The sequence below is a fragment of the Oryctolagus cuniculus genome, chromosome 11 (assembly GCF_964237555.1).
Source record: "Oryctolagus cuniculus chromosome 11, mOryCun1.1, whole genome shotgun sequence".
Lineage (NCBI taxonomy): Eukaryota > Metazoa > Chordata > Mammalia > Lagomorpha > Leporidae > Oryctolagus > Oryctolagus cuniculus.
In genome coordinates, this window is record NC_091442.1 from 55,529,631 (window position 1) to 55,552,728 (window position 23,098).

The following is a 23,098-nucleotide window of genomic DNA, read 5'->3' on the forward strand; positions in this document are numbered from 1 at the left end:
CCCCAGTCCTATTTATGCTCCGTCTCTGGAGGGGCTTGGCTATGCAGATGGGTTGGGGCAATTTTTACTTTATGGGCTTGGGCGGTTAGCCGGCTGCTGCGCCTCACGGGAGGGTGCTTTCATGGTGGAGTGGCCCGCACCCCTCCCTTTGTAGAGGATGCCAGCCCAGGGCCCTGGAGAGACTCTGAGCGTGTTTCATCTTCAAAGTGCCTGGCTGGGCGTGGGGGAGGGGAGGACTGGCGAGGGCGGAGCCGGGAGGCACAGGAGAGGAGGGGCTTGCCTGTTGAGTGTGATGTGGGGAGGAGGTGGGGACCAGGAAGGGCTGAGGTGGCTGAAAATAACTTCCAGATGTTTCCATGCCAATTAGCCGCTAATGTGGTCCTAGAGCACAACTCACAACTCTGGGCTTCCTTGTCTTCAGGTCATCTGCACGGCTGCTGGCAGTGTGTGATCGCCCACCAGGATCCAGTTGGTAGATGGTTAAATATTTACATTCTGTGTCTTCCCCAGGGTTTATCACGAGAGTTTTCAAAAGGAGAGCGAAGTTGGAGTAATGCAACCACACCAGCAGAGGCTCCACTTGCGTTCCGGGATTTGGCTGTTGTGAGCAGCCTGCCATGTTTGTTCCCCCATTCAGCCAATCCCTGACACGTACTGAAAGCATAGGCAGGGAACTGAACCCTGAAAGACCTCAGCACCCAGTTCTTACTTTTAAAAAATGAACCTGTGGGGGCCGGCGCTGTGGTGCAGGCGCTGGCCTAAATCGCTGGCATCCCATATGGGCACTGGTTCTAGTCCCGGCTTCTCCTCTTCCAGTCCAGCTCTCTGCTATGAACTGAGAAAGCAGTGGAAGATGGTCCAAGTCCTTGGGCCCCTGCACCCATGTGGGAGACCCAGAAGAAGCTCCTGGCTCCTGGCTTGGGATCGGTGCAGCTCTGGCCGTTGCGGCCATCTGGGGAGTGAACTGGTGGATGGAAGACCTCTTTCTCTCTCTCTACCTCTCTCTGTAACTCTGTCTTTCAAATAAATAAAATAAACATTTAAAAAAATGAACCTGTGTTGTTTCTTTAAAAAAAAAGATTTTTATTTATTTATTTGACAGGTAGAGTTACAGACAGTGAGAGAGAGACAGAGAGAAAGGTCTTCCTTCTGTTGCTTCACTCCCCAAATGGCCACCACAGCTGGAGCTGCGCTGATCCGAAGCCAGGAGCCAGGTGCCTCCTCCCAGTCTCCCATGTGGCAAAGGGGCCCAAGCACTCAGGCCATCCTCCACTGCCTTCCCAGGCCACAGCAGAGAGCTGGACTGGAAGAGGAGCAGCCGGGACTAGAACTCGGTGCTCATATCGGATGCTGGCGCCGCAGGCGGAGAAGTAACCCAGTGCCCCACCGTGCCAGCCCCCCTGTGTTGTTTCTTTAAGAATATGTTCCTTTTGTTTGAAAGACAGAATGAGAGAGAGAGAGAGAGAGAGAGAGAGAGAGAGAGAGAGAGAGATTCTATCTGCTGGTTTACTCCCCAAATGCCTACAAGAATTGAGGTTGGGCCAGGCTGAAGCCAGGAGCCTGGAAGTCCCTCTGGGTCTTCTCTGTGGGTGGCAGGAACCCAAGTACTTGAGCCATCACCTGTTGCTCCTATAGTGCTGATTGCCTGGGAACTGGAACTCGGAGAACAGCTGGGACTCAAACCCAGGCATCCTGATATTGGATGTGGGTCTGCAAACAGGATGTTAGCTGCTGCACCAAATACCTGCCCCAGCATGCACCCCCCCTTTTTTTTTTGAAAGGCAGAATGACAGAGAGTGAGCAAGAGAGATCTTCCATCCCTAAATGGCCATAACAGCCAGGGCTGAGCCAGGCTGAAGTCAGTGGCCAGGAACTTCATCCAGGTCTCACACACGGGTGGCAGGAATGCAAGCACTTGGCCATCGTTGCTGTCTCCCAGCTACATTTGCAGGAAGTTGGATGGGAAGCAGAGATGGGGCTCCATCCTAGACACTCATGTAGGATGTGGGCAGCCCAAGTAGTGGCTTAAATCCAGTGCTGCAGCACCTGCCTCCCAGCATGCATTTATTTTCAGAATTGATTTTATGTGTTCGAAGAACAGAATGAGAGAGAGAGAGAGAGAGAGAGAGAGTCCATCCACTGATTCACTCCCCAAATGGCTGGGGAGCTGTGCCAAGCTGAAGCCAGGAGCCAGGAGCTTCTTCCGAGTCTCCCATGCAGGTGCAGGGGCTCAAGGACTTGGACCATCTTCTACTGCTTTACCAGGCCATAGCAGAGAGCTGGGTTGGAAGTGGAGCAGCCAGGTCTTGAACTGGTGCCCATATGGGATGCTGGCACTCAGGTGGCAGCTTTACCCGCATTCCACAGTGCCAGCCCTCTAAGAGATTTTATGAAATTCAACATGTGATGCTGTCCCTTTGCATTCTCTGTGCTCTAGCGCTGCAGCTGACAATGGCACGTGTGGTACTCACTTTTAAATGAATTGATGTTAGAGAAACTTCTGCAGGCCACACTTCTCAGTAGCCACCCCCAGCTGGTACTGACCTTACTGGACAGTGCAGACAAAGAACAGCATGTGCACCATCACATGCAATTCTGCTGGGTGGTGCTGGAGGCTTGGTTAGTTTTGAATTGAACCTTTTTGGGCAGAACCATGCATAAGTGCCGTGTTTCTTGCCTGGGAAGGGCAGAGGCCAGAGGGGGGTGACGCTGGGCTGCGTCATTGCACATATCACTGAGAGACAACTTGCATGGGGAAACACAGGTGCTGCTTTGGAAAAAAGACTTATTTTATGTATCTGAAAGACAGACTGGGGGCAGGGAAGAGATCTTCCAGCTGCTGGTTCACTCCCCAGATGGCCGCATTGGTCAGGGCTGGGCCAGGCTGAAGCAGGAGTGAGGAATGCTGCCTGGGTCTCTCATATGGATGACAGAGACACAAATACTTGGGCCGTTCTCTGCTGCTTTTCCAGGTGCTGGGAGCTGGACCAGAAGTACAGCAGCTGGGGCTTGAACCAGAACTTGGATTTGGGGTGCGGACGTTGCAGGCAGTGGCTTCATCCTCTGTGTCATGATGCTTACTTTTTTAAAAAAGATTAATTAATTAATTTGAAAGGCAGAGTTACAGAAAGGCAGAGGTAGAGAGAGAGAGTCTTCCATCTGATGGTTCACTTCCCAGATGGCCTCAATAGCTGGAGCTGAGCTGATCCAGAGCCAGGAGCCAGGAGCTTCTTTCAGGTCTCCCATGTGGGCACAGGGGCCCAACGACTTGGGCCATCTTCTACTGCTTTCCTTGGCCACAGCAGAGAGCTGGATCAGAAGTGGAGCAGCCAGTACTCGAACCGGCGTCCATATGGGATGCCAGCACTGCAGGTGGCAGCTTTACCCGCTACGCCACAGCGCTGGCCCACATGATGCTTATTTTGATAAGAGAGAATTTCCTTTCTATGGGCAGTCTGCTCTGCGATCACCATTATATGCCACAAGCGCTTTATAGTTCTCATATCTACCGTATCAAGTAGGTGCCATTGTCCCCACTTTGCAGATGAGAAAACTGAGGCCGAGGGAGGTGAAATAATTTGCCTAAGTCCCCCCAGCTTGCAAATGCTGGTGCCAGGAGATGTCCTTTCACCTGCAAGCTTCTGGCTCTCTGAGAGCTGGGAAAGTTTGGGAGGTTTGAGAATGTTCTTTAGGAGGGGTTCTCTCTGGGTATGGGGTAGGAAGATGGCAGAGTCTGAGCAGGCTGGGATGATCAGAAGCAGAAGGGGCTGTGTGCGTGCCATGCACGCTGTGTGAAGCTGTTTTGCAGCCTGAGTTGGATGTGCTGTTTCCTGTGGCTGAGGACTGAAGACGGGGTTGCCAGGGGAGGGAGAGCAAACAGGTACCCAAGCTATTTGCATGCCTCTGGCTTGCTGTCACCCTTCCTGTAGATTGCACCATGTCCCATTTACCCAGAACCTACCCCAACTCGGATAGAGCAGGGGCTGGCAAAGCCACCCCATAAAGTTCCGAAGAGAAGACAAAGGCAGTGCTACGGTGCTGCTGCCAGCCCTTGTTGCTGTTGTCCCTACCGAGAAGGCAGCCGCAGGGGAGGCAGAGTGGGGATGACAGGCAAAGAGCAGGAAGGAGGAAGGCAGAAGAGAGTGGGTTTCAGGGTGGGGTGGGGGGCTTGTGACAGGGCAGACAGGGGTCAGGGACTGAGCCACCCTCTGTGCCAGAGAAGGGTGTGACACCTGCTGTCACTTTATGAGCTCGGGCCAGCCGAGCTCCAGCGCCAATGTCCCCAGCGAGCCAGCTGGCTGGGAGTCCCAGGGAGCAGGTGAGTCAAGGTGCCTCTCATAGGAACCTCAGCTTTCCTGCCAGCGTACCTCCCTATAAAGATGACCTGCATAAGCACGGGCTCATTATGGGGTGGGGTGGGGGTGGAGTTGGGGGGAAGCTGGCTCTTGTTGGGCAATTTTGAAGGTGCAAGAAGCAATTTAAAAACCAGGGCTAAAGACATGCAAATGTGACAGCAGTTCATTCGACTTCTCAGGGGATTAATGGCTGCTAATTTTTCAACACCTTAAAGGACATTGCACCTGTTTTCTTGGAGCAAAGAAGCGCGTGGTGGAGGCAGGCAGGGCGGGTTGGCAGAGTCTCCATCTGTGGTCTTGGCCCTGGCAATGCTGCGTTAGTTCATGGTAATTTTGTGGAGGTTGAGCTTATGTTGATGGTGAAATTCGTCAACACGTAAAAGGCTGCACAGCTGTTCCCCCCATGCATCCTCGCCTGTAGCAAGAGCTAGAACCTGTGTATTGTACCTAATTCTGGTGGCACCTTCCTTCTTCCTGGTCTACACTGATACCTGTCCTGGATTTTTGTTGTTAATTATTCGCTTGCTTTTCTTTGCATATCTAAACATTACTTATTTATTTGAGAGGCAGAGAAAGGGAGAGAGACGGATGGAGATCTTCCATCCACTAGTTCACTCTCCAAATGTCTGAGTCGGCTGAGGCTGGGCTGGGCTGAAACCAGCTGGAAACTCCACCTTGGTTTCCAAGGGTTTGAGCCATCATCACTCGTTGCCTCCCAGGGTGTACATTATTAGCAAGGAGCCGGACTCTGGAGCTGCGATGTGGGTTGTGGATGTCCCAACCTGAGGTCTTCACGGATGGGCCAGGTGCCTTTTCCTTTCTTCACTTTTTTTTTTTTTAAGATTCATTTAATTTGTTTGAAAGACAGAGTTAGAGCCAGAGAGAGAGAGAGAGAATCTTCCATCCACTGGTTCACTCCCCAAATGGCCGCAATGGCCAGAGCTGAGCTGATCCAAAGCCAGGAGCCAGAGTCTCTCATGTGGGTGCAGGGTCCCAAGCACTTGGGCTATCCTCCATTGCTTTTCTCAGGTGCATTAGCAGGGAGCTGGATTGGAAGTGGAACAGCCGGGACTAGAGCAGGCACCCCTATGGGATTTACCCACTACACCACAGCACAGGCCCACAAAATAATCTCTTACCTTAGTTCATATTGTTAGGTAGGAAGTCAGATATGAGCTTATGTGTGTACGACAGGCCTAAAGAGAAGACATCTATATCCAGCATGTGCATCTACATCTCAAAGTCATCCCAATAATGTTTCAGGGGCAGCCTGCCCTGCCCCCTTCTACCTGATAACCTGCCAGGTGGAGGTCCCCACCCCTTCTGCCTGACAAATCTTCCACAATCTCCCAGATGCAGCCCAGTATCTGCATTTCAAACACCCTGCTCTGGATCCCCATTCTCTAGGGGGTCCTGCTCACCCTTCCTCTGAACCCAGGATGGCACCAGCTAGGCTTCCTCCTGTCTGATACCTTCAAGGGAAAACTCAGATAGGAGCTTCTTAATATTTATAGCCATAAAATCCTTTGTTTCAGGAGGAGATGTGTGAAGACAAAGACCCAGCTCCTTAAAAACCCCTGGCCTCAACCAGATAGCACGCTCAGCCCTCTGCCTCTCTGCTGAGTCGCCTGCCTGCCTGGCCAGGTGTAATCTCTCCACTCAACCATGTAACCTTGCTCCTCCCCCACCCACCCCCAGTCCGAGCGACTACACTCTCTCTCAGGTCCTGTCTGGAGAGGTGCCCATCCATTCTTGCAGATGTCCCTACCCTAATAAACTTTGCTACTTTTTACTTTCCACTACTCTGTCTCAAGCCTGAATTCTTTCTTGCACGAAGACAAGAACTCTGCATTTCTCCGGTAACAATATCACCCCATACCAGATACCCTAGTAATAGCCTGAGATGTATGAACCTGCTTAATTTTTCCAGTCAGGCTGTTGTTCCTGTCTTATGGGTGGGGAAGAGACTGGCTCAGGTTTGTGCTAGTGACAGAGCTGGTGGAAGGGACGAGTTTGTGTCTTTGCACTCCTGGGAGAAGCATCACATGTAGATGGTGTTTGCAGGGAACACAGACACCCATTCGCGCCCCTCCCCTCTGTGCCCTTGCCAGGGTCCTGCAGGGTGCTCTCTGGGCTCAGAGCCAGAGGCTGGATGAGTGTGCGTCCTTTTTTGTTGTTGCTGGGTTCCTGGCTTTCAGAGAAAGGCTGAACATGCACTCCTATCATAAGCAGGAAAATGAACACCCTGCAACACACCCACGTACACAAAAGTCTTATTTGTGGATATATTCCGAGGGCTTGGCACATAGTAGGAGCTCCTTAAATATTTCTTGAGTGAATAACAAGAATACCAGTTGCATGGGAAGTGCTGAGTAATGGAGCCATCCAAGCTTGGCAGTTAATAGTGCAAAGCTTTGTGGTAGGGTGGGGTGAGGCCCAGAGGGTGACCATTCCTGGGGGCGGGGCTGGGGAGCAGGGCTCGCTGCTGGGGGTGGGGGTGGGATGGGGGGAGGAGGGAGGGCCTGAAGGAGGCAGAAGTGAAGAGATTTGTGCTTGACCAAAGTGAGCCAACAGGGAGCCCCCCCCCCCCCCCCCGGCTCACACATGGGCTCAGGAAGTGCAGGGACTCCCTCCCCAGGACTGAGCTGCTGAGTCAGGTTCCACCCACTCTTTCTTTGTCCAAAGGGACTCCCCAGGGACGAGTGTTTTTGTTGGGTAATTGGCCAGTGTCTGGGCTGTCCTGGGGCTCTGACTTGGGCCCTGCCACCGCCTCAACAGCTCCACAGCTCAGGGGGCGTATCACAGCCGCTATGCCACCCCTTAATACCTTGCGTCTGCTTCCTGTGATTGAAATGCAGGAGCTGGGAGGTTAGAAAGGGCCCCCTCGGACCCTGCACGTGTGGCTTGTGGGTGTCCTGGTGTCTCCCTTAGGTAGCTCTCACAGGTAGGCCCACAGCTTGTGGCTGCCGAGCAGAGGGAGGGGTGACGGTGGCGCTGCTCCCGAGGTCTCTGCCTCTGCTGGCTTCCTTTCTCTCTCTCCACAGTCACAGCATCCCATGGTCCCCGCTGCTTCTTCCAGGGCTTGCGGGCTCCACTGCTGCCCCCTTGCTGACCAAGTCTCCCCTGCTCCTGCTCTCAGAAATATCTCACTACCCCTGCTCCACCCATCTCCTCCGGAAGCCTGTCCCCTCCCCTTCCCCCAGGCCACCCTCCATGCCTGTCCCATCCACCAACTGCAGTACCCAGGGTCCCAGGGTGGACACCATCGGCGTCCGTGGCACATCCCAGATGCAGCCCCCTGCAGGTTTCTGTTCTTTGTCATGAGTGTGGCTCTGTGCCACTCCCTGTCACTCTGGGAGCTCCAGATCTCACGTCTCCTCCCTCCTCTTCCTGCCTCTCTCAAGCCAAAGTGAGGACGGAGCTCAGCATACAGCTGGGGCATAGCAGTTGCAGAGTCCCAGAATCCCCTGAGAGAGGCCGTTTGATCTTAGTCTTCCTTGGGGAATCTGCCCCAGCAGCTCCCTCAACAGGAGCAGGATGGACTCAAACCAGAACCGGAACTTTCCTAATGTTATAACCACCCAGCTTGCCCATCGTTGCATGAGGTGACCATGAGGTCCATTCAGTCTAAAGAACAGACTCAGATCTCATCTCGCTGATGACCTTGTGGGCTAGCCTGGCTCCATAAACATAGCAGTCACCCCAGAATAAGGAGGATTTGCCTTTCCATTAAGCTTCCTTAAATGCGAGAGATAATGCAAGCTCCTCTAAGAAACCATGGCTACCCCGCCCTTCCGGGAAGTCCTCCTCAGTCTAACTTCTGTTCTCCAGCTGTGGGAAGGCTGGCTTTCCCCTGCCATCTTTGGAGCGCCATTACTTAAGGCATATCCTCCAACTGTGCCTGAAAGCTCAGACCTCCCCTGCCCCTTGGCCTGGCTCTCACAGTAGAACAGTAGTAGCTAACACCTGTGGAGCGCACTCTGTGTGCCAGGTGCCGTGATGGGAATCGCCCACCTGTTACTTTATTTAATCCTTCCGCTAGTTCTTTAAGATAGACAGCAACTGGCAGAGCTGGAATTTGAAACTAAGTAGTTTGGAATCTGGGTCTATGATCTTTTTTTCCCCTTAAATATTTATTTATTTATCTATCTGTTTTTTGGGAGGAAGGGCAAGAGAAGGAGAGAGAGAGAGAGAGAGAGAGAGAGAGAGAGAGAGAGAGAGAGAGAGAAAAATAAGCCAGACAGCCAGTCAGGCAGAAAGCGCTCCCATCCTCTGGTTCACTCCCCCAATGCCTCCAATGGCCTGGGCAGGGCCAGGACAAAGCCAGGGACTGGGAACTTGATCCAGGTCTCCCATGTGTGTGGCAGGACCCAGCCACTTGAGCCATCATCATTGCCTTCCAGGGTGCACATTAGCAGGGAGCTTGGATCAAGAACTGAGCCAGAACATGAAACTAGGCATTCTCATATGGGAAGCAAGTATCTCACCAGGTGGCTTAAGTACTGCTCCAAATGCCTGCTTGGGTCAGTGGACAATGTATGTCAACCTTTTAGTGGTAATCATATTAAGAATAATTTGAGGGGCCAGCGCTGTGGCGTAGTGGGTAAAGCAGCCGCCTGCAGTGCCGGCATCCCATACGGGCACCGGTTTGAGTCCCAGCTGCTCCACTTCTGATACAGCTCTCTGCTATGGCCTGGGAAAGCAGTAGAAGATGGCCCAAGTCCTTGGGGGCCCTGCACACATGTGGGAGACCCGGAAGAAGCTCCTGGCTCCTGGCTTTGGATTGGCCCAGTTCTGGCTGTTGTGGCCAACTGGGGAGTGAACCAGCGGATGGAAGATCCCTCTCTCTCTGCTTTTCCTTCTCTCTCTGTGTAACTCTGACTTTCAAATAAATAAATAAATAAATAAATCTGAAAAGAGAATGATTTGACATAGTGACTAGTTATATATGCATGAGAGTACTTCAAAAAGTTCAAGGGAAAACAGAATCAGAAGGTAAGTTCAGGGGCAGGCATTTGGTGTCATGGTTAAGAAACCATTTGGAGAGGCTGGCACTGTGGGGTAGCTGGTAAAGCCACCACCTGCAGTGCCGGCATCCCATATGGGCTCCAGTTCAAGTCCTGGCTGCTCCACTTCCCATCCAGCTCTCTGCTATGGCCTGGGAAAGCAGTAGAGGATGGCCCAAGTGCTTGGGCCCCTGCACCCACGTGGGAGACCCAGAAGAAGCTCCTGGCTCCTGGCTTCAGATAGGCTCAGCTCTAGCCATTGTGACCATTTGAGGAGTGAATCAGCAGATGGAAGACATCTCTCTCTCTCTCCCTCCTTCTGTCTGACTCTCTATAATATGCCTTTCAAATAAATAAATCTTTTTTTTAAAAAAAAGCCATTTGGAATGTCTGGATCCCATATCTAAGTGCCTGGGTTTGAGTCCTAGCTCCACTCCTGATTTTGGGTTCCTGCTATGCGTACTCTGGGAGGCAGTAGATGATGGCTGAAGCAGTTGCATCCCTGCTGTACATGTAGGAGACCCAGAATGAGTTCCTGCATTTATGGAGTGAACCAGCTAATGAGATCTCTCTCTCTCTGTCTGTCTCTCTGCCTTTCAAATAAATACATAAATAAAATAAGTAAAAATTAAAACAAATTAGGAGCAGGTGTTTGGCCTACTGGTTGAGATGCCCATGTCCCACATTGGAGTACCTGGGTTGGGTACCAGCTCTTTTCTCTTGATTACAGCTTCCGGCTGATGTAGAAGTGATGGCTCCTGCTATTGGGTTCCTGCTGCTCACTTCAGAAACCTAGATTGAATTACTGACTCTCAACTTCTGCCTGGCCCAGCCCTGACCATTGTGGGCATTTGGGGGGAATAAACCAGTGTATGCAAGCTCTCTCTTGTTGTCTGTCCATCTCTTCCTCTCTTTTCTACCTGTCTCTCTGCTTCTCAAATAAATAAATCAATTAAAAATATAAATTTATTTTGGTGCAAAAATATTTAAATTCACAGAGATTTTTTCATAATATCCAATTCCATAAACCTTTTTAAGACCCCTCAGTTGCATGGCTTTCAATTTCTTAATACAAAAATAACCTAGTCTTTTAATTTCATTTCCATGAGCTTTTTAAAAAGATTTATTTTATTTTACTTTATTTTGAAAGGCAGAGTTATAGACAGGGAGAGAGGGAAAGGTGGAGAGAGAGATCTATTCTCCAGTTCATGCCCCAAATGGCTGCAACAGCCGGGGCTGAGATAAGTTGAAGCCAAGAACCAGGAGTGTCTTCTGGGTCTCTCATATGAATGCAGGGGTCTAAGGATTTGGCCATCTTCCACTGCTTTCCCAGGTGCATTAGCAGGGAGCTGGATCAGAAGTGGAGCAGCTGGAACTCAAATTCGTGCCCACATGGGATGCTGGCCCTGCAGGCAGCAGTTTAACATGTTGCATCACAATGCTGGCCCCTCCATGGACTTTCATTCATTTTTTAAAAAAGATTTATTCATTTATTTGAAAGGCAGAGTAATAGACAGACAGGGAGAGACAGAGAGAGAGAGAGAGAGAGAGAGAGAGAGCCTCCATCTGCTGACCCACTCAACAAATGGCTGCAGTGGTTGGAGCTGGGCCAATTCTGGAGCCAGGAGCCAGGAGCCTCCTCCAGGTCTCCCACATGGTGCAGAGGCCCAAGGACCTGTGCCATCCTCCTGTGCTCTCCCAGACACATCAGCATGGAGCTGGAATGGGAATGGAGCATCCAAGACCCCAATGGGAGCCCACATTGGATGCCGATGCCACAGGTGGTGGTTCTACCTGCTATGCCACAGTGCCAGCCCCTCCATGAACTTTTAAAAATTCATACTTCATACATACATAGCACAAACCATTGAAACAAAAAGCTCATGAACAAGTATTCTTACTATGTGTCATGTACCCTAATGGTTTATTTTCTACTAGTCACTTTTTCTCTCATTTATGAAGATACTTCAAAAACTGTGGAAAATGGAATGAAAAGCTAAGTTTATTATCATGCAAAAATTTTGACACCTGCACAGTTTTTTCATAATATGTATTTTTTTCATGAAAATTTTTGAAATGCATTAAAATAAAATCCTGGTTGCTCCCAGCAGGTCACAACATGAACTCAGGGAAAAAAAAGTTCCCCAGAGTCTGTTTGCCTCTTAATGATTAAATCAAAGCCACTCTGCATTGTGCCATGGGGTTTACTGAGTATGAAAGCATCTCTGTATGTCTCCAAAGGATTGGCAGAGGGAAAGGCTTTGCCCCAGATCACACAGAGCTAATTGAGTTCAAGGCTCAGACTACCCATGAGGCTGGCTGGATGGTGTGCACCAATGTGGATCTCTCTGATGCCTGCCAAGGTGCTGACAAAAGGCTAAGTGGGCAGGGGAGATTAAGGGGAGCATAGCACGGAAGGCAGCAGGGACTCTGGTGGGGCTGAGCTGAGCACCAGTGGTGCTCACTGCAAGCCTTCTGGGCCATGGGGGAAACAGAGGCCTGAGGGGGAGATCCAGACACTTAGTCTTTGCCTGGGGCTCTGTTGGAAAAGCTAGGGCTTTCTAGGGGTCCGTGAGCCAGTGTGTGCCTCTGAGAAGCCATGGCAGACTCCAGGGAGGAAATGCCTCCTGTTGGCATAGGGTAGCACAATGCCCTGAGAATCAGTCAGTGTGTGGTGAGGACAGAGCGGGTATTAGCTAGCACCTGTGACTGTGTGAGTGGCCAGGAGGGGCATCCTGTGAGAGCCCAAGTGAGTGAGATGGGGAGAGATGCAAGGAGGAAGGCAGAAAGGAAAATGTTGATAGGAATTGGTAGGTAAGGGATTTGGGAACAGGTGTTGGGTTTGTCTGTGGGTGATTAAGTTAAATACTGGGTAAATGTGAATTTTTTTAAAAAAGATTTAGTTTATTATTTATTTGAACTCAGAATGACACAAAGGGTGGGGGGAGAGAAAGAGGGAGGAAGGGGGAGAGAGGGAAAGAGAAAGAGAAAGAAAGATCTTCCATCTGCTGGTTCACTACCCAAATAGCCACAATGGCTGGGGCTGGGCCAAGTGGAAGTCAGGATTCTGGAACTCCAATAGGGTCTTCCACGTGGGTGGAAAGGGCCCAAACACTTGGACCATCTTCTGATGCTCTCCCAGACGCATTAGCAGGGAGGTGGATTAGAAGTGGAGCACCCAGGACTCCAACCGTGGCTCATAGGAGATGAGACCATCATTGTGAAGGTCTTGGGGTGCAAGAAGGGGCCAACGGGGTCAAGGAAACCAGCAAATGCACCCCCAAGCCGAACACTCTAAATGCCTCATCACACTACCTTAACGCGCGCTCAGCAGCTCTGCTCGGGCTCGATCAGCACCACGGACAGCGGCGCCGAATTCCTCCAAAGGGGCGGAGCGCTTGGCGCCGCGGCTCCGCCCCATCTGGATCACTGCCCACCCCCTTCCCCAATCTCTCAGTGCCTCCGGTCCTACTCCAGAGGGTGAGGTGGGTGCGGGGACAGTGAGCTGGCTCTTTGAAGAAGAAAATTGTGCAGTTTAGGGCAAGGACCATAAACACAAAGCCGCATTTGGGCACCAATTAAGCATATTAAGAGAGCAGCTAAACAACCCAAGCCTATAAAGAGCTAATTGCAGCTCAGCACGTGGTGCCAAGCAGGCTCCCAGGGATATAAAAGGCCTGCAGAGGTCAGAAAAGTAAACAACTGACCCCGCGTCCACTGAGCCCTCCGCTTGGACGTCTCCAGCCACAGTCTCCTTCCCGCCCGCCCCCAACACCATGACTTGCGGATCTTACTGTGCCGGCCGCGCCTTCAGCTGCGCCTCGGCCTGCGGGCCCCGGCCCGGCCGCTGCTGCATCACTGCCGCCCCCTACCGCGGCGTCGCCTGCTACCGCGGCCTCAGCGGGGGCTTCGGCAGCCGCAGCCTCTGTGGCGGAGGCTTCCGCGCTGGCTCCTGCGGGCGCAGCTTTGGCTACCGCTCGGGCGGCGTGTGCGGGCCCAGCGCCCCCTGCATCACCACCGTGTCTGTCAACGAGAGCCTCCTGACGCCCCTCAACCTGGAGATCGACCCCAACGCGCAGTGCGTGAAGCACGAGGAGAAGGAGCAGATCAAGTGTCTCAACAGCAAGTTCGCTGCCTTCATTGACAAGGTCGGTGTCCTGGATCGCGCCCTGCCTGAATCCCCAGCCCTGGGCACGACCAGCACTGGGGACCGACAGGAGTCACAGGCAGAAAGATCTCTGGCTTCCTGAGATTCCAGTCTGATGGAAGAGGCTCGCAGACAGGCAGGCCCAGCACTAAAGGCCCAGAAAGCTCCGCTGATGGTTCCGAGAGGAGGAGCCTCTGGAGGAAGCATGTGGCCAGTCCGCAGGAGGGCGGAGGGATACAACCGCCATGCAGAGCCCAGAGAGCCTGGGGCCTGTGTCCTTCTGTGTTCCAGGCTGGGGAGCACTGAGACAGGAGGAGTGGGGTGAAGGGGCCAGGCTAGCTGAGCTCGCCTCTGGAGGGCGGAGCCACGGCACCCCGCACCTTGCCTCACCTCAGGAACCCCATGCTGCCCTGTGCATCTGGTGCATTGCCGGGATGGCTCCTCTCTCAGCTGGCTGCAGAGGAGGGGGCTGGCCCAGGTGGTGGCACCTGGACCACCTGCTGGGACACCTCAGCTCTCCTATGGGGGGGCCAGCACCTTGTTCCCTGCCTCAGCTGGGAACCCCTGCCGTGGACCTGGATGAGGAAGCACAGAGGTGCCGGGGCCCCCACAGCCACCTCTGCCCCGGCTCTGCGGAGCTCCAGGTCTGGGCGCTCAGCTCACAGCAGTCAGCTCTGGGTGCTGGCTCTCAGCTACCAGGAGCCACCTGACACCTCCTCCCCGCCCCCTCGCAGGTGCGCTTCCTGGAGCAGCAGAACAAGCTGCTGGAGACCAAGCTGCAGTTCTTCCAGAACCGCAAGTGCTGCGAGAGCAACCTGGAGCCGCTGTTTGAGGGCTACATCGAGACGCTGCGGCGCGAGGCCGAGTGCGTGGAGGCCGACAGCGGGCGGCTGTCGTCGGAGCTCAACCACGTGCAGGAGGTGCTGGAGGGCTACAAGAAGAAGTGAGTGCGGCGGGGGTGACGTCTGGGCCAGAGAGGGGCTCCGGGACAGCACATTGGATCAGGCAGCAAGGAGAAGGGAGACAGAGCAGCCATGACCTCCAGGTGCACAGGTGGGGTCAGGATGGGTCTGATTGTGGAATTTCTGCCTGGATTGCTCCCTCAGGCTAGCACTGTCATCCCCAGAGTAGCACTCCTCATGCTGGCCGTCTGTCCCTGGGCACAGTCACCCAGCCGCCACGCCCCCAATGTTCCGGGGAGCAGCCCTGCCATGCTCCTGAATTCTCACTGTGCCCTCTGAGTCTGGACACCTGTAGGAGCTGAACTAATGCCAGTCCAGAGTCACTCGGACCTGTGGTCTGCTGTCTCCTTGCCTGGGCTGTGCGTCCTGAGGGCCTCAGGGACTGTGAGGAAACTAGACCTGAGCTACGGCTGACACTCAGCTGCGCAGGTGGGGGCTGGCTGTGTGTGAGCGGCCTTGTGTCCCTGCTGCATAGAGGCTGAGCAGAGCCATCGCAACTGCGGAGCAGCTCTGAGTCAGGACTGGGACACACAGGGGACTGTGCTGTCCAAGCCTCATTCCAAGTGAAGGAAGAGTTTCATTCACCTCTCATCCAACCCCAGGGACTCAGCAGGGCCATTTGGAACCCTGCCCGGGAGGGGACCTCGTGTGTCCCCACCTGTCTGAGCTGGCAGGGATCTGGGAGACCCACCCCTCTCTGACCCCTCTCCTCTGTGTCTCAGGTACGAGGAGGAAGTTTCCCTGAGAGCCACAGCTGAGAATGAGTTTGTGGCCCTGAAGAAGGTGAGGAACCTGGGGGCAGGGGCAGAGACACGAGGGGCTCAGCATGACGGGCTCTTCCTGGGGAGACCAGGGGGCTCAGCCTCAGCAGGGAGCACTGCCCAGTCTACACCAGGGTGGGTGATTAATGTGGGAGGGAAAGAAAGACTTTGCCTGGGGCATCCTTGGCTTTGACCAAGGGCCATGGCCGGGGATTACCCATTGTCACTGGCCCTGGGGCAGGGGGATGGCTGCATTGGCCTCTGGCCATCTCCCTCTGCTCTGCAGTCTGCCTGGCCTTCTGGGAGTCTGACCACGAGGTGGGGCCAGGGTCCAGGGTCTAGCGGAGGCTGGAGCAGAACCAGGAGCGGCCAGGTGTCCTCCTGGGGGACTGTGGGGGTGGAGCGGTTGGGGTGGCAGAGCTGGGTGGGCATGGATCAGGCAGGCTTCCTGGTGAGGTGAGGGTGGAAAGGAGAGGTGGGGCACGGGGTCTCGCGGAGGGGTGACCGGCTGGGAGCCATCTCCCGTTCCCTGTGGGATTTGTGCTTGGAAGTGGAGGAGGCTTCAGGGCTGTCCCGGAGAGGGGCAGAAGGTGAGGAGATGGTTTGGGGACAGGGACCCTGGGGAGCCCGTTCGACCTACAGTGCACCATGGGTGAGGAGGGAGAGTCTGGGTGTGGTCAGCGGGGTCTCTGCTCTGAGCCACGCCCACCTTTCAGGACGTGGACTGCGCCTACCTGCGCCGCTCAGACCTGGAGGCCAATGTGGAGGCGCTGACGGAGGAGATCGACTTCCTGCGGCAGCTGTACGAGGAGGTGAGGGTGCTGGGCCACGCAGGGAGCAGGCAGGGCCCCCAGAGGGAGAAGCTGGGTCTGGGTGCTGGTGCGCTGGCCAAGGGTTTGGGTGGGGCTCTGTCCTGGAGGCCGTGTGTGAGTGTGATAGATGGGCCTGGGTCAGGGGTGTTGGGCACACACCGTGGGGAGTGGGGCTGGGACATGAACCAGTGTCTACCTCCCCTCCGCTCTCCTGCAGGAGATCCGCGTGCTGCACGCCCACATCTCTGACACCTCGGTCGTGGTCAAGATGGACAACAGCCGGGACCTGAACATGGACTGCGTCATTGCAGAGATCAAGGCTCAGTACGACGACATCGCCACCCGCAGTCGGGCTGAGGCTGAGTCCTGGTACCGCAGCAAGGTGAGCCACCGGGGGCACCAAGTGGGAGGGACACAGGGCGTCCCTGGAGAAGGCTGGGGTCGGCCCCCTGAGGGTGGTGAGAACAGGCTGCCCTGTGTGGGTGCACAGGCTGAGCACTGTTCAACCCGCGCCATCCCAGTGGTGCTGACCTGAGGGCAGGGCTCGTGGGTGCTGAGCCTCAGAGGCACCTGTGCTCCCCTCACCCCATCCCAGTGCGAGGAGATGAAGGCCACGGTGATCCGGCACGGGGAGACCCTGCGCCGCACCAAGGAGGAGATCAACGAGCTGAACCGCATGATCCAGAGGCTGACGGCCGAGGTGGAGAACGCCAAGTGCCAGGTACGGCCAGCTGTGCCGGGGCCGGAGCGACGGGGCCCGAGCCCTGTGGGAACCCCAGCACTCGCCCTCCAGCCCATTGGCCAGACTGGAGTCCCTGGTGGTGGTCGCTCAGGGAGACCGGGTGAGGATGGCCAGGGGCCTTGTCGGGGAGATGCTCCCAGCTGGGTGGGAGAGCCTGGAGCAGCCCAGGCCAGGGGCAGAGAGGCCCAGGGAGCAGAACCCAGCCTGTTCTCTTGCGGGTCCCCAGAACACCAAGCTGGAGGCGGCCGTGACGCAGTCTGAGCAGCAGGGCGAGGCGGCCCTGAGCGACGCCCGCTGCAAGCTGGCGGGGCTGGAGGAGGCCCTGCAGAAGGCCAAGCAGGACATGGCGTGCCTGCTCAAGGAGTACCAGGAGGTGATGAACTCCAAGCTGGGCCTGGACATCGAGATCGCCACCTACCGCCGCCTGCTGGAGGGCGAGGAGCAGAGGTGGGTCCCCTAGGCCTTTTCCTTTCCCAGCTATGCCTGGGCTATGAGCACCCCTCACACTGCTGGCACCACCCGCCTCCGTTTCAACATCTCCCCCTGCTGCCACTGGCCAGGTAATTTGCGAAGTCCTGTGCATTGTCTCTTACTGTGTCAGTCTGTCATGCACGCCCAGGCACTGCCGTAGAATCCCGAAGCTCTTACACATTTGGCTCTGAGCCATGAGTTTGCAGCAGATGTCTCTGCCCCTGAGAAATCCAGCTTGAGGGCCTTTCTTGGTCAGCACCTCTTCCCTCCCAGCTCTCCTGGCGTTGCCACTCTGCTTCCAGCCCCCTTCCGTAGCCCACCCCTGACCCATAAGGACAGCTCCCCAGTGAAAGGCCATGGACTCACTCTTGTCTATTGTAATTCCCATGGATACCTCAAAGTGGTCTCCATTGCAGCAGGCGGGACCGAGTTAGACAAAGAGCGGGACTTGTCCTTTGTGGCAGGTGTGCCTGGTTTCCAGGCTTTGGGTTATTTATTTATTTATTTATTTATTTTGCCTGCTTGGGAGATGGGGTTTGGAGAAGCACTGACCCTTCAAGGCCTTCCTATGGCTGGAGGGCGGCCACACAGCTCAGGTCCTGTAAGGTCCCCATCCTCAGCATGTTCTCTTATTCTCTGTCTTTGGTTGATTTCCCCTTGCTGGCGCACTGATCACACCCTGTTCTGTGCAGTCTTTTGCCCTGGAGGGGTCAGAAGTGGAGGGGAGCGCCCTGTGGAGTAGGGGCACGGTGGGGGGGGGCACAGGGTTGGTTCTGGGAAGTCACGTGACTCCCTGGCGAGACTCCCACGGAACCCCAGTAATTGCACCGTGAAACCCCCAGGCACTGATCTGATGCGTTTTGTTAGTGGAGGATGCTGGGAGCACAGTGTTTCAAGCTTGAGTTTGGGAGTGGGAGAGACAGGTGGAGGTGGCACTGGAAAGGGAGTGGCTTCTTCCCCCCACAAGGTGTGGACTTGGCAACCTCGGTCTGGGTTAGCTAGGAGACCAGGCTCTCGGGGCGGCTCTGATGGTGGGCTGAGGGCTGATGGGGGCTGCCCCTCTTGGCCACTGCTAATGACATCATCAGAGCGGATTGAGGAAGTCCAATCTGCTTCCCTTGCCTGTGCTACAAAATCCGATCAGAAGTCAGAAAGAGCAGCAGCCAATTGTTTGTTGGTGTTCAATAGGTGCCAGCAAGGGCACTCTACAGCCCCCTCCTCTTATTTGAGGGGGAGGGGAGAGAGAGAGAAAGGGGGGCACTCACTCCCTCAGTGGCTGGTTCAGTCCCCCAATGCCCATAAAGCCCGGGGTCCAAACCCAGAGCTGGGAGCCCCATGCAGGGCTCCCACGTGGGTGGCAGGGACCCAGTGCCTTCTGTCGTCTCCCTGCTGACTCCCAGCGAGTGAAGTCAGGAGCCGGGATGGGTAGGGAAGCCCAGAACTCTGGTGTTGTCTCAAGGGCCGAAGCAAATGTCTACCGCCGTGCCTGGATGGTTTGCTGGCGACCTCGCAACCCCTCTAAAGGGGAGATTTGGAGGCAGGTTCAGCTAGGAAGCGCGGGCGCCGGTTTCGGTCTCCAGAACCCACACGAGTTGGGCTGCCCTGGCTCGTTTCTTCCCCTCATCGCCCCCCACCCCCACCCCGGCCTCTGCACAGAGGCCGCGCAGGGCGCTGGCTTCCCAGCGCGCTGACCTCTGCGCTTCGCTCTCTCCGCAGGCTCTGCGAGGGTGTCGGCTCCGTGAATGTCTGTAAGTACCCGGAGCCATCCTGGCCCGGCGCGGGTGGTCCGAGAGCCTTTGGGGGAGGGGCCCTGGGTTCGCTGCAAAGCAGGTGAGGGGCTGGGGCGGTGCCTGACGTGTCCCCCGCCTCTTCTCTCCCCCTACGCAGGCGTCAGCAGCTCCCGCGGTGGCGTCGTCTGTGGCGATCTCTGCGCCACCGGTACTGCCCCTGCTGTCAACACGCGCGTCTGTAGCGCCCCCTGCAGCGGCAACGTGGTGGTGGGGACCCCCAACGCCTGCGCCCCCTGCGCTGCCGTCAGCACCTGTGGCAGCGTCTGTAAGAAGTGCTAGGGGGCTGCAGCGTCCCCGAGTCGCCTCCGCCTGGCCAGGACCTCATGCACCCAGAACGCGCCGTCCGCCTCGCCAGGGAGCCGTGGGGCGGCGCCTCGCTGTCTTTCCTCGCCTTTCCCGGTAGTCGGTTTGCTGTCCCAAGATCTCACCCTTCTCTCCCGCCTTCTGTTTTTCGCGCGATTCATTGGTCCAGTCCGACGCCACGCCCCAAGCTTGGAGGAGCCGTGCGGGCCCTGGCATCTCCTGGCCCGCGTGTCCTGGAGCTTCTGCCCGCGGCGGGGAGGTGCGGGCTGCGCGCTGCTGCCGGTGTCCCTGTAGCTCGGCGAGGGTGGCGGCGGTGGGGGAGGGGGGCGCGCTCCCTCCTCCAGGGCTGTCTGCAGAAGCTTCTGAAAGGCCAATGGCTCAACTGCTCGCGCGCTTCACTCTGTCTCACTCTGTTTCCAATAAACCAATGCTAGCGAATCCAAGCTGGTGCCTCCGACTCTTGAAAATTGGGACCCTCCTGGGAAAGGGGGCTCCGCAGGACCCCCTCCTCCGCTCCTTCATTTTCTTTTTCTTCTTTTTAAAAATTTATGTATGTATTTAAAAGGCAGAATCAGAGAGAGAGAGAGAGAGAGAGAGGATTTTCCATCTGCTGGTTCACTCCCCAGATGGCTGCAGCTGCTGGTGCTGGGCCAAGCAGAAGCCAGGAGCCAGGAGCTTCTTCTGGGTCCCCACATTGGGGCAGGGTCCCAAACCCTTGGGCCATCTTCCAAGTAGAGCAGCCGGGACTCGAACTGGCGCCCATATGGGATGCTGGCATGCAGGCAGCAGCTTAATCCCCGATGCCACAGCGCTGCCCTGCCCCTGCCCCCTGCCCCATATTTCAGTCCTGGGGTCTTGGTCTTGGGGTACACGGGGAAGACAGAGAGAGGGCAAGGATCTCTCGAGACCGTGTCTTCCTCTGCACTGAGGATTTTCGACTTCAGCACCATTGACGTGTGGGCAGAGGCATTCTGGGTTGTGGGGCTGTCCTGGGCATTTGGTGGCCTGCTGGATGCCTCCCTCCTGAACCCCCTACCTGCCATTGCCACAACCATAAGATGGTGCCAGGGGTCCTCCCTGCCAGGGGTTCCCAATCAGACCATCCCTCTCCCACTGCCAAGGGCATTCCTGGAGGGGTCACGGGCAGGTGAGAATGGAAGGGCTGGGAGAGAGGCAGAGCGGGGGAGAGGAAGGGCGCTGGGCTGGGAGCCAGGAGGAGTGGGCTCCTGACTGCCATCTACCGCCAGCTTGGGGCACTTTAGGCAGACTGCTCTACCCTGGGAGTTGAATTTTCTTGACTGTGGAAGGAGGGAGGATAGCCAGTCCTTGGAGTTCCCAGCTGTCCCCTCCAGGCCCCTGAGTGTGAGGGTGTGCCTGAAAATGCTTCCTGTTTGGATGCTGGCTCAGCCTCCTACTGGTCCCGGAGTTGTGGGCGCGTCACCCCCCCCCCCCCTGCGGGCTAGCATCTTCCCGTGTGAAATGGGGTGATGGTGCCTGCCGGGGCGCAGGCTGCTGTTACTGCACACAGCAAGCCACACCAAAGGGAGGAGAGCACGCGGTCATTTCTCAGGTTTCTGCTGGCTTCCTGGGTGCTCCTGCGCTGCCTGCTGTTGTGAGGGTGCTGGGATGCCTGGCAGGTCCAGAGAGGTCTCTGCCACCCTGGGAACTCAGCTGGGTCTGGTGGCTGGGGTGAGACTAGCAGGGTTCACTGCAAAGTTGACAACTTGAATGGAGAAAATTTCATGCAAGGAGTTGCTTGTGAACACAGGGAGTTGGAAGGGTGAAGGGCTGGGAGGAAGGAGTGGAGACTGAAGGTTGCAGGAGCTGTGGAAATGGTCGCTGGGTCACTCTTGTGTCATGTGGGGTGCTGGGATGGCTGGATGTATAACTTTATAGCTGTGGCTGGCAGCTCAGCTGGGGTGATGGCCAGGAGCCTCTGTTCTCCTTGATGGACTGCCCATTCTCTGGTAGCCTGAACGTAGAAGCCCCAGCATGCCCCTTCAGATGCCAGGGAGCTAGGCGGGTAGGAATGGGTGAGGTGGAGTTTCTGCCAGCCCTGCATTGCAATCCCACCAGTCCCCTGTAAGTCCCACCTTCCCAGCATGCACCTGCGTCTCCTTCGGGCCCAGGAAGGAGGAGATGCAATGATGAAGATAGCCATGTGGAAGTTCAAGTCCTCACGGAGGCACCACGAAAAATCCCAGAAAGCCTGCAACCCCACCCCATTTGTATACTCAATGAAGGCACCGCCCCCTCCCATCTCATCAGAGACTGATAATGTGGGAAGGGCCCCTTTCCACTCTCAACCAAGCTCGGGGATCCTTCTCGTGCCTTCTCCCACCCCTCCCCCTCCCCCTCCCCCTCCCCTTCTCTTTATAGACCTCTCTTGGCTATGCTCCCGCACAAGAAAGGGTGTTCCCTCTCTCTCCCTTTTAAAGAAATCCTGCCCTCACATGGGCACTGTATTTACACCTCCACTTGGAGTCCTTATCTCTTTGGGAGCAAGAACCTGGAATAAAGAGTAAGCTACCCAAACCCATACTGCCTTCCCCACCATTCTACTGCTCAGAGCAGTTAGTGTGCGTGTGTGCGTGTGTGCGTGCATGAAGGCAAGCCTTAGACCAGCCCAGATTCAGAGGGAGGGTAAATGGGCTGCATCTTTGATCTGAGGAAGGGAGGCGGACAGAGTCGGGGTCCAGGGAGATTGCTGAGCCATTTCTGAAGATGGCTGCCATGGGAGGGACTGAAGGAGACAAAGCACATCAAAGTCTGGGTCCATAGCAGGTACTCGAAAGTGCCTGCTGTTACTGCGGCCGCGATCTTGTAGCACCATACTATTCCTAGCTTCTGTGTAGCAGGAGCCACAGCAGGGCTGATGGGGCATTGCTTACATCAATCTTTCATCCAGGTTCTTGTCTCCACTAAGTGGAGACTCACATTGCGTGCAAATAGGAGCAGGATTTATTTAACAGTGAGGGAATATACACACTTTCACGAGCCTGTAGGGACCGTCCCACACAGAGAAATACCCCCAGTACTAGTGGCCCAGAAGAGCTGTTCATAAAACGAGGCAGAAGGGCACAGCGGGTTAATGCCCTGACCTGAAGTGCCGGCATCCCATATGGGCGCCAGTTCGAGACTCAGCTGCTCCACTCCTGATCCAGCTCTCTGCTATAGCCTGGGAGAGCAGTAGAAGATGGCCCAAGTCCTTGGGCCCCTGCACCCATGTGGGAGACCCGGAAGAAGCTCCTGGCTTTGGATCAGCCCAGCTCCAGCCATTGCGGCCAACTGGGGAGTGAACCAGCAGATGGAAGACTTCTCTCTTTCTCTCTCTGTCTCTTCTCTCTCTGTGTAACTCTGACTTTCAAATAAATAAATAAATCTTTAAAAAAGAAGCAGAGAGAATAATAGAAAATGATACCTCTGAGCTGGCATGGGAGAGGTCCATCTGAGACCAGTCTGCAGAGACCAGTCTGTGGGTGACAACGGCTCTCTTGGGGGCTGACTCGTGGTGGAAAGAGAGAAAGCAAGAGTGAGCTATACCTGTGAGTGGGCTCTGTGCTGGAGGGACTGCTCTCTCCCACCTCTCGCCTCGTTGTATAAGGAAGGGGGTGGTCCTCCAATTGGATATACAAACGGTGTGGGGTCTGAGATGCTGGGCCCTGTCGTTATGACAGCTGGGTGGTCCAGGGGTCCAAGATGGATAGCTCCCATTCCTTGGCAGCCAGCAGGTGGCTTCCAGAGCAGGG

The 23,098-nt window shown here is 55.5% G+C and overlaps 1 protein-coding gene across 1 annotated transcript; it reads left to right on the forward strand.

The window, feature by feature from the left end:
* The first annotated feature begins 13,054 nt into the window (after positions 1–13,054).
* LOC100351237 (keratin, type II cuticular Hb6) lies at positions 13,055–19,792 on the forward strand. The gene is made up of 9 exons (XM_002711197.4): positions 13,055–13,509; positions 14,243–14,451; positions 15,193–15,253; positions 15,948–16,043; positions 16,261–16,425; positions 16,639–16,764; positions 17,012–17,232; positions 18,973–19,004; positions 19,144–19,792. The coding sequence occupies exons 1-9, from the start codon at positions 13,138–13,140 to the stop codon at positions 19,323–19,325; spliced, it is 1,464 nt and encodes a 487-aa protein (XP_002711243.1). The 5' UTR covers positions 13,055–13,137; the 3' UTR covers positions 19,326–19,792.
* The last annotated feature ends 3,306 nt before the right edge of the window (positions 19,793–23,098 follow it).